General features: G+C 48.7%; 2 protein-coding genes across 2 annotated transcripts; both read right to left on the bottom strand.

The window, feature by feature from the left end:
- Positions 1-4,420: 4,420 nt before the first annotated feature.
- LOC127327315 (uncharacterized) lies at positions 4,421-5,766 on the bottom strand. Its single transcript, XM_051354093.1, has one exon. It carries the CDS (start codon positions 5,712-5,714, stop codon positions 4,671-4,673), a length of 1,044 nt encoding a protein of 347 aa, XP_051210053.1. The 5' UTR covers positions 5,715-5,766; the 3' UTR covers positions 4,421-4,670.
- A 3,608-nt stretch (positions 5,767-9,374) lies between these two features.
- LOC127327316 (uncharacterized) lies at positions 9,375-9,886 on the bottom strand. The gene has a single exon (XM_051354094.2). It carries the CDS (start codon positions 9,812-9,814, stop codon positions 9,509-9,511), a length of 306 nt encoding a protein of 101 aa, XP_051210054.1. The 5' UTR covers positions 9,815-9,886; the 3' UTR covers positions 9,375-9,508.
- Between the last annotated feature and the right edge of the window lie 1,417 nt (positions 9,887-11,303).

Below are 11,303 nucleotides of genomic sequence, written 5' to 3'. Positions count from 1 at the left end.
CATCCCTCTGTAATCAAGGCACCTTGGTTGTTGATTTGGATCTTGTTGAGTGAGATTCTAGTACAAGTTACTCTCTCTCCCTCACCAAGCTCTTCTTCTCCAACCCCAATCTCTCTCCGGGAATTCTGCCGCGTGCCTCTTCCTCGGAGATTCTATTGGCGTGGTCCATCGAGCCACGAGGGTAAGTATCGGGTGTATCGGGTTGGTGTGCGTGCGTGAGTCTCGGAGTTCCTCGTGTTCGTCGCGTTCTTCGTGTTCTTCGCGCTCTCCCACCTCTTCCCTTGGATTTCGGGGTCAAGCTGCGAGATCGGGCCACTCCCGGGGTCTTAGACCACATCAAGAGGTGGAGCCATGTATGCCTATTATCTACAAGGAACCATGCCTTTGTAAAACTGGTTGTCCAAATAATAAATCCAACAACAATTTTTTTGGATAGGCGGATCAAATCCATAAGGATGGAGAATGTTGGAGAATTCACCTCCAAAGCAGTTGATTGCTATTGTCTAGCTCTAGGTATACAAGTGGAACATTCAGTTCCATATGTCCATGCTCAAAATGGCCTTACCTAGTTACTCCCTACGTTCCTATATATAAGCTATATAGTTTTTTGAGAAAAATTCCAGAATATAAGGTTTATTGCGTTGCCCTACTTGTATGGACAATATTTTTGGAGATTTGATTAGGTTTACTTATCTTTTGCAAAGTCCTCTATTAGCTCACGGCAATTACTTACGGTTAACCCTAACCAAACATGGTGTAATTTTTCCTAAATACGCGTTTCTTAATTTCCATGCCAGAAATTATATGGCTTATATTTAGGACCGGAGGGAGTATTAATTAAGAGGATTAAATTGATTGATATGCCACTTTTGTAGAACTGCCAGCTCCCAACCAACTATTACGACCATGTTGTGTTGCATGCCACAACATTAATCCAACCTAGGCCAGCTGCATATCACTCTGCATCCCCCTTGCAGCTAGGGCGTGGGAAAGAACAAATTGTTTTCCATCTGCCGAAGATTCGGCCGCGCCGTGTATGTGTCGATGTGACCACCTCGGCTTACAACCATGGGACCTCACCGGAAGTTGGGGATCTATGTGGGGTATGAGTCTCCGTCTATAATCAAATACCTTGAGCCTATGAGTGGGGATTTGTTCACAACTCGGTGCGTTGGTAGTATTTTTTAATCAGGATCATTTTCCGGCATTAGGGGGAGGAGTGTACCAAAAGGAATGCCAAGAAATTTCATGGAGTACCGAGGGCCTCCAGTCCTTAGATCCACAAACTAGCGAAATTGAACATGAAGTTCAGAGGATCATGAACCTCCATGCCTTAGTGGAGTGACAAAATCGCATATACCTACTATAAATGTGCCAAAGCGAGTTGAGATAGCCCCGAAGCCCAATGACTGAAATTTGGGCCAAACATCTAGAAAAAAGGGGAGATCTCTGGGTGCTCGAGATAAAGTTGCACGGAGACGTCTGTAGAAGCAAATTATCGACCAGATATGTCACACCTTATGTCACTTGAAGAAGCTCAACCTGAAGTTGAGAAACTCCCTGAAGTGAGCCATCCTAAAGATGGAATGCCTAGTGCAAAATCGTGTGCACAAACTGATTTTAGCAGTAGGACATCAGAACAATCAAACTTGATCGTCTTAGGAAATAATGGCGAGATGGTGGAAACGAATGATGAAATCGGCATAAAATATGTTGATTTAGGAGAGTCATATAACAATTTCGCCTCCAAAATTGCCTTAGTTGATCTTGATCCAGAGCCTAAGTCCATGGCAAAGTGCTAGAAGCACCCAAAATGGGTTAAATGGAAAGAAGCAATTGAAGTTGAATTGGGCTCGCTTTATCAGGAGAATGTGTTTGGACCTGTTGTGTGAACCCCTCCGCGAGTTATCTCCGTTTGATACAAGTGGGTTTTCGTGGGATAGGAGAGGAACGGAGATAACCAGGTGGCGAGATATAAAGCGAGGCTGGTAGCACAAAGTTTATGGCAGAGACCAGGCATCGATTATGATGATGAAACATACTCTCATGTGATGCATGAATGGGATCACGTTCACATATTTGATAGCTATGAAGGCTAGCCTAAACATGCAAATGCAGTTGTTGATGGATGTTGTGACCGCATACTTGTATGGGTCACTTGACTCAGAGATCTATAAGAAGGTCCCTGAAGGACTAACGATCCCCCATCCAAATTGCAGAGGTTGGTATACGGGTTAAAGCAATCCGGTAGATTGTGGTACAACCAACTGAGTGACTTTCTCCTAAAGTGAGGTTACACCAATCATGATGATTGTCCTTCCCTATGTATCAAGAAACCCTAGAACGTCTCAGTCTACGTCGATAATCTGAATATCATCGGAAACGCATAGGACATAAAGGAAGCTATGTCTTACCTTAAGACTGAGTTTAAGATGAAAGTTCCCTAAAAAAGGAGTTTAAGATGATAGACAACCAAGCTTTGCTTAGGCCTGCAGATTGAGCACCTCCCTCAAGAAGTGTTGATACACCAGTCTACTTATACAAAGAGGGTCTCCGAAAGATCTAATGTGGATAAATCTCACCCTCTAAGAACCCCTATGGCCGTAAGATCCCTTGAAGTGGATAAAGACTCATTCAGATCTTGTGAAGAAAATGAGAAAGTTTTGGGACCTGAAATTTCCTACCTTAGTGTCATTGGAGCACTAATGTGTACCTTGTGAATTGCACTAGTCCTGATATTGCATTCATGCTTAACCAGGTATATATAGTGCTACTCCAACCAAAAGGCATTGGGTTGGTATCAAAAATGTCCTCAGATACCTCCAAGGTACTTAACATATTGGATTTTTCTTTAAAAGAAACCAAGACTTGACCATGGTGGCATATGCATATGGTCGCTATATTATTGATCCACATAATGCAAGATCACAAACCTGATTCGTATTTTTATTGGTGGTCTTTCAAACAGACCCTTGTAGCCACGTCTACAAACCACTCAGAGATAATTGCAATGTATGAGGCCGCACGAGAGTGTGTTTGGCTCGGACGAATGAAAATGCACACAATAAAGTCACGTCGACTCAATGTCATCAATAACCCGACCATTATCTATGAAAATAATGTTGCTTGTGTTGCACAAATGCAGATGAGCTATGTTAAGAGCAATCTAGCGCGTAAAGCATATTGCTCCCAAGTTCTTCTACCCTCATGAGCTCAAGAAGAGTGGGGAAGTGAATATCTTGCACACTAAATCATGTGAAAATCTTGCCGTTTTATTCACAAAATTTCTACCCGCACCTACTATCCTTCGATGTGTTCACAAAATTGGTATGCGACGACTTAGAGAGATGCAAGGTTTAGGGTGTGATAATCCCTTAACCGTATCCCATAATATGATATCTTGGAGAACTCATAATAATGCCGGAGATTAGTTGTTGTACTCTTTTTTCCTTAGTGATGTTTTCCCACTGGGTTTTCTCACTCGAGGTTTTTAGCGAGCCAACAAATGCAGCATAGCTTGTGTGTGCAGTGCACTCTTTCTCCATCGATCCATTTTTTTCCACTGGGTTTTTGGGAGGAGCCTTAATGAGCCATGTGCATTTCGCGGTATACCCCCAAAGAGGAGTGTTATAAAACACCCGATCAATTTTCTTGGTGGCCAAGGTACCTTACTAGCTTCCTTGGAAATCAAGGGCCCTCTTTGTCGGTGCCACGACGAGACGGCCTCACACCTTCTCTTCAAGTGGCGCTTCTCTACTCGGATTTGGTGAAAATGGTCAAGGATTGGCTCCACATACACGACTTCGATCCCTCTTCGTGGGGCGAGTTTGACAATGTCGAGCTCTGGTGGTCCTCGATCGTGCTTGCTCATGGGGGCAGAAGGAAAGCTATGGCCACCCTCTTCATGTTGGTTGCGTGGGAGATTTGGAATGAACGCAACGCAAGAATTTTCAAGCATGGGAACACCATGCCTACCATCATGTTCGATCGTATCAAGTCGGAAGTTGGACTTGGGTTCTTGCCAGTGCTAAACATTTGGGTATTTTCATTGCGGGAAAGTAAACTTTTGTGGCCTTGGTGTGGTTGTAAGAATAAACTAAAATTTTGTTTCACAAGCTTCTTCTTTGTTAACCAATTAAGAACCTTTTGCCTTTTCTTCAAAAAAAAGGAGGCTTGATCCTTGTAAGATGAGGCAAAACTGATCAGGATTGTGTGGGGTATATACCTAGACTACCCATGAAATGAGGCTATAAATAGAAGGCAAGAGAGGAGAGTTGGATAAACACAAAAAGTTTTCAGATTGTAAGACAACACAATAAGACAGGGAGCTCCTAGATTTCTCTGCTATCATCTGTGTCATCTGTCTCCTCTTCTTGTGATTGTGCTACTGTGTGTACGTGGTGATTAACAAGCAAGCAAGTGCTGAAAAACAAGTTTCTCTACATTTTTGAAGTTTTTGCATGAACTAGTGGTGAAAATCTCTACTCTATTTGTCAACACATGACACTTCCGTATACCACGATCGAACCGAAACTATTGTGAATCGTCACAGTTATGCCTGCTCTGCCCTGTTCTGAAGACGTGGTTGCAGCTCGAATTACCAAATCACCGCCAAGCAAGGGCAACTACAGCCAGCGTTACAGAACTAGTTGAAAACTGAATTAATCAGATCACTGTTGTTGTTTCCCTTTCCTCCCTGTGACGTTGGACACGAGCTCCCTGAGGAACCTTGCCGACTTGGTCACCGGCGAGTTGGCGGCCATGAGGTTGTACATCATGTTCTCCACCTCGCCGATGGTCGGCCGGCGCTTCAGCCGCGACACGACCTTGAACTCCGGCGCCTCCTCGTCCTCCTCCTCAACCATGAGCACCCAGCTGTCCCCGCCGAACCGCCCGCCCTCCACGCACCGGAGCAGCACCCCCTTCTTCTTGCTCAGCAGGCCCTTCACCTCCAGCCCCATGAAGGAGTACACCACGTTGAAGGAGCCCACGAAGCCCTTGGCGACGCCGCCGAACCCTCCCTCCTCCTCCACCTCGAAGCTCCACGCCGGGTTGAACAGCACCGCCGGCTTCGGGTCCAGCGCGTTCACGGCGGCCCTCAGCTTCTCCACCTGCTCCCGCCCGGGCGACAGGAACACGGCGGCGTCGCAGGATCCCAGCGCGTCCGGCGACACCGAGTCCAGCTGCGCGTGCGCCAATGCCGACGACGAGTCGCCCCAGTTCTTGAACTCCCGCACGGCCAGCTCCATCTCCTCCGAGGAAGGCCACACGAGCAGGAGCTTTGCGGGCGAGCCCTTCCGGGACACGCCGAGGCCCGAGAAGACGTCGAAGGCGAGGCGCGCGAGGGAGCCCGGCGAGTCGTCCACGACGGGGATCTCGGCGCGGAACCGGGGCTGCCGCTGCTGCTTCTTGAGCTTCCGCGCCGGGAGCGTGTTGTTGAGCGGCTTGCGCAGCGCCGTGGCCAGGCAGGACCTCGCCTGCGCGACCGCCTCCTCCCTCGACGCCGGCGGCGTGGGGGAGCCTTCCGTTGGCGTCGGGGACGGCGGCGTCGACGAGGACTGGACTCGCAGCGGCGGCGGACTGCGGAGGTAGAGGGCGATGTGGAGAGGAGGGAAGCGCGGTTGTGAGAAGAGGAATGAGGGAATCGGGAATGGCGGGACTGCAGCTGTGAGTGCGATTCTGGAGGGAGGAGGGTTCAAGAGGCTGAACGCCATTGGCGCGAACTAGACAAGACGATAAGATGTTCTGTTCTGCTCTCCATGGTGCGGGATGCGATGCGAGCAGGTGGAGCTCGCTGGTACCTGCTGACACTGACAGAGGGGTCCCACTTTTTCATAGGAGCGGTTAGATATTTGTTAGGGCATCTCCAGCAGCGCGACGCAAACAAACCTTGGGCGACCGTTTGTGTCCGGCATGACCGGAAATGCGTCTGGCATTACCTCCAGCGGGGCGACGCATAGTGACCGGGCCGTCCGCGGAGACGCAAACCTGGCCCAAATATGCGCCAGGTTTGCGTCTCTGCGGACGCTCGGCGGACGCGGAACGCTCGGTCGTCGCACGGGCCCGCCTGGCAGGGACACAACTGCATCGTCTTCCGCGGCATTACTTGTGAGCGGCGCGCTGCAGCCTTTGCAGGGCCGCGTTAATGGCGCGCCTCGGCTTCCGCGAGCGTGCGCAGCGAGGCGGCGTTGCAGTGGCAGGCCATTGAAGGCGAGATGGCGTCCGAGCCTCTTAAAGGGACGCTGCCGGCGGCCATTTCCCCGACCAAACTATTGCCACATCCCATGTTATCCACCCCACCGACGACATGGGGAAGAAATGCTGGCCGCTCCGCAAGACCAAGAACGACCACGAGTCTAGCGGCTCGCGGTCCGGCAAGAAGGCACGGTTCGGCCGGTACGTCCGCGTCGAGTTCGCGTGGCAGCTATGGGAGGAAAACCGGCCGGTACCATGGCCGGACGCGAACTTGCCGGGAGGGGGCTGGTAACTCAACTCGAGGCGCGTGGCAGTTCCCCCCATGCCGCGCGAGGGGCGAGAGCGGCGGGACGAGGTGCGTACGCGTTGAACTCCTACAACTGGATTTCATTCGGGTCGTCGAAGTTCGACGCGTGCCGCCGTGCTGGCTACCTCGCCGATGTAGACTACTTCGAGCGCGAGATCGCCGCAGAAGAAGAAGAGAACGACCAGGAGGACGAGGACGAGGACGAGGACGTGACCATGGCACAATACGACCACGACGACGGCGGGCCGGCGTGGGATCCGGAGACCCAGCTGCCGGACATTTTCAAGGAGGAGGCCATTGCCATGGCATTGGCCAACAGCGAGCAGGACAAGCTCAACGAGCTCGCTTTGTGGGACGGGCTCGCAATCCAGCTCCGCGAGTCAGCGCTCGCGCAGGGTAGGCCGACGACTCCTCCGGCCACGCCGACGCGTTCCAACGACCGCGCTCCGCCTGCTGCTCCGGCGTGGCATCCCTGGCCACAGCCTCCTGCCCATGCGGCGGTACCTCCTCCACCGCCGGCGTACGAGCTTCCATGGCCGACTTCCATGACCGACGCCGTAGTTGATTGACCTCGTCAGCGACGACGACCAGTAGGCAGCACATACTTTTAGCACGCCTTTCTGTTTTTTTTATGTTTTTTTATTAATGTAAATTATGGCTTCATGAATAAAAAAAAATTATGCGTCGTGCCGCTGGAGCCACCCCCGACGTAAACGGACGCCCGGACGATTTCGACCATTTGACCCGACGCAAACGGACATGGACGTCCAAAATGCGTCGCGCCGCTGGAGATGCCCTTAGAACTGCAGAGGGTCGTGTCTCAGAGTGTGATGTGCTTGAACTTTTACTTCAGGAGTAATTTCATTCAAGTTAACCTGGCTATATCGTCATACAAAAGGGATCTGATCAAGTTACTCGAATTCAACCTGACTATGTAAGATCTAGAAGTACAACCTGGCTTTTGGCAGAAAAAGAATCAGTGAGTACTACGCAGAGAAGCATAAGCAGACACAAGTGTCTGGCATCATCATATCAGTAGCGAAGCAGTGCCCTGCTCAAATCACTGTGATAAAACAAGCATTCATAATCAGACCTACAATGCTCCTACAAGTCTAGAACTAATAGAGATTTAACTTACGAGGAAGGAAATAAATTGCAAAGAAGGCACAGCCGCACAAGTCATTCCCTGGGCACAGTGCACACATCTGCACAGGTAAGTATGTTCATTTAGTATCAACAAAATAGACATAATGTGAGTAACTAAATTATACGACAAACAAAAGGGAGAGGCCTAAGACAAGCTGACACAATACGGCACCAGCTTGAGTGATAATTCACCAAAACTTTCAGATTACAACGCACAAGAGCTCCAGGACCAGGAACACTGAATTTGTAATTTGTACAATACTGCACTTTTCAGTGCAAAGAAAACATGTCGATTCAGGAAGAAACATATCAGGCAGGCAAATTTTTTTCAAACTGGTAAGTTTATACAGGTAACAATTTGGTAACAAAGCTCTCGTATGTGTTTGAGAAACATCAACAGTTCCATTTCAAAAGAAACATCAACAGCGGAAATTCAATTCGGCTCCCGGGTGCACATGCTCCCTCTATGAACATACGTCATTAAGTATCTACTTCTGCCTATCTTCTTAACAGTTCTGCATAACAATCTACAATCTTGCTCTCCCCTGTCCTGGCTCAACCTCAGGTACAAGAGGTGTTCATCACCATTCACCAACTCTGTTGCTATAATAGTAGCTCCTACTGTTGCACTAGTAATTCATCAAATCTAGCTTCAATCTAATGCCATCCAATATAACATCACAGATTGCAAGCAACTTCAGAGTTATAAGTTATGATCTCAAAGATTGCAAGCCAGGTCAGGGCTCAAATTTGAAATGGCTAACCACATAAAACTATTCTATTCCATCAAATAACAGTGAAGCAAAGCATGGTGGAGAACTGCGATCAGCTAGTTGTTTCATGATTCACCATGACCAACTTAAATGGACTAAAAGGTCCTACATAATGAAACAGACCACCCAAAATGTCAGAACTGAGTTAACGAATAGTGACATTTTTTGCACTAGCCTGACCATTCTACAAATTGACATGAACCAAATAAATATGCAATATTTATGGATGTGCTACAATAGAAAGTCCGAGCCCAAAGGTAAGGTACAAACACCAAAATGGCAGGAAATTATATAGCAACATTTTTGCACTAGCCTGACCATTGTACAAATTGACATGAACCAAATAAATATGCAATATTTATGGATGTGCTATAATAGAAAGTTTGAGCCCAAAGGTAAAGTACAAACACCAAAAGGCAGGAAATTATATATGTGTAGCTCAATGAGGAAATTATTTCCTCCTATGTCGTGGTGGTAAGGTGCTTGTCATTACCATTGGTCATGCAACTCAAGTCTAGATTCACTGTTTGATATCTTTTGGTCGCCTGAGCACATAAACACCTACTCCCTCCGTTTTGTTTTACAAGACTATTTTTAGTATGTAGATTCACTCTTTTTAGTATGTATCTAGTCAACTTTAGAAGTAGATACAGCATCTTATATTACTGCACTGAGGGAGTATTTCGCTACTCATGCCTAATAATACAACAGGACATGTCCTCCTAACATCTCCAGGTAAGCACTTCAAACAGCAATTTCAATGTACTACCTTCCCTATGAAGATTGAGCCTATTTCAACAATGGATGACCGACAAATTGCAGTGCATACCAAAGCCGAAATTACAAAAATCCATCAAGATAAGCTAATCTGAAATTCTTGTAATGAGCCGCCTAAATTGACTAACTTGTTCATCAGAAACGGCAGCAATCCTGGCATTTACCATCCACAAGGATTCATCAACATCTCAAGTTTTATTTCAAGAAGCTCACAAGTACCAGTATACAGCCAATGATGAAACCTTTATCCCCTATGAAACCTGGTAAAGCCCAAGATACCACGACAGCTCGGGCCGCACCACAGGGGTGCTCAGAACACGATGCGGAATTGCGGCGCGCCCTCGCCGGTGGCGGGCACGAGCTCCCAGCGGCACGGCTCGAGCTCGTCGGAGACGGGGCAGTAGCCCGCGAGCGTCACGGCGGTGCCGGACTCCGCCGCCGACCCGAACTCGAAGACCGTCGCGTCCGGCTGCCGCTGCCGCCGCACCTCCACCGCCCCATGCGGGCCGGCGGCGGCCACCTGGGCCTCCGCGCCTCCCGCTCCGTTCGGCTGCTGCGGATTCGGCGTGTCCGCCGTGCCGCGGCGGGAACCCTTCCACCACGATAAGAGCCCCATCGGCAGACGCTGGAGACGGAGGGGATTGGATTAGGGATTCTAGGGCTTTGTTGGGGAACAATCTACACAAAGAGTTTGGCGTTGGACATATCACTGCGTCGTGGGCCCGGCATTGCCAACCAGTTTGCAAGTTTTTTTTTTTTTTTACCAAAGGAATGGTATATTCTTCAGTACAGATTAAAATACTTGCAAACTGAATGTAGTAGATGAGAGAATAGAAATTCACTTGATGTAGGAGAAAGGGAACATTTAGACAAAAAATGGATTGTGTGTAATTTTGAACACTCTCGAGTTCTTATAAACAAGACGTAGACAATGGTTGAACTCCTGGTCTCATGTACATGTGTCATGTATAGCTTAATTCAACTCATGTATTTAAGTTTTGTCCCTGCTACTCTCTCCCAGGCGGCGGCCAGATCCCATCTCCACCGGCGTGAGCTCTGGGCCCCTCTCCCTCCGCTTGCCGCTCCAGCGGCAGGAGGGGGAGGGGACCTCGTTCCTCCTCCGTTTTGTAGTTTGGGCTTGTCTGCTGTGGTGCGTCGTGGGGGTGGTGGGAGCGGCGCCCGGGCAAATAAATCTGCCTCAACTCCACTCCCACACCGGCGGCGACCTTCACGGCGGCGTCTCGGAGTTGTTGGCAACGTGTGCTTGTCGATCTTTCAGGTCGGCAGCTTGGTCTTCTCGCCGTTCTTCAGATCTGGCGAGATCTGTTTCTCGACGTGTCACTGGCGTTTGTCGTTGTCCACGACGGCGCTGGGGGCCGGGGCGAGGTGGTTCTTCTAGAGCGAATATGTTGGTCCGGAGGTGGTGGATATGCCGTTCTTCTCCGACTTCGTCGATGGGAGGCGGCGTATCTTGGTCCAAGACAGCACGGGGACGTCCCCCGGTCGACGTGCCACAGCGACATGTGCCTCGCTGCTTACGGCGAGCTTTGTTCATCGACTCACAAAGCCTCGTTGGCGATGGTGCTCTTTTGGATCTTGCAATGGTGGAGGCTCGGCGTCTCTTCTTGCGCTCGTCTCGGCGGCGTTGGAATTGGACGGCGGCCGCTGGCTACGGTGGTTGCAGAAAACCCTAGGGATCGTTTTGTATTTCTCGATCTTTTAGGATTTTATCTGCAAATTCAGGATAATCATTTTATCCCGGTTTGTCTTTTAGTTTCCATATGTGTTGCTTCATGTAACTTGATTTTCGATTAATGAAATATGTGGTTGCTCTCAAAAAAAAACTCATGTATTTAAACAATCTATAGGTAGAGCATCATATGTTACCTATAATATTGTATCTTGTGTGACATGAAAGACAATCATGGGTATTTATTTGCACAGTTGTGCATACTGAAATACATATTGTGTGAGTTAATCACCCATCTAAGTCTTGGTGGTTGTCGTCGCTATCGAATCTGTATTACATCGAAACCCTCTTCTCATTTACTTAATTATTATATCGGTTTGCAATCAAGTATTCTCTCTCATATCAAGAATTGAAC

The sequence above is a fragment of the Lolium perenne genome, chromosome 1, assembly GCF_019359855.2.
Source record: "Lolium perenne isolate Kyuss_39 chromosome 1, Kyuss_2.0, whole genome shotgun sequence".
In the NCBI taxonomy this organism is placed as follows: Eukaryota; Viridiplantae; Streptophyta; class Magnoliopsida; order Poales; family Poaceae; genus Lolium; species Lolium perenne.
This window is presented reverse-complemented; position numbering and strand designations above follow the sequence as displayed.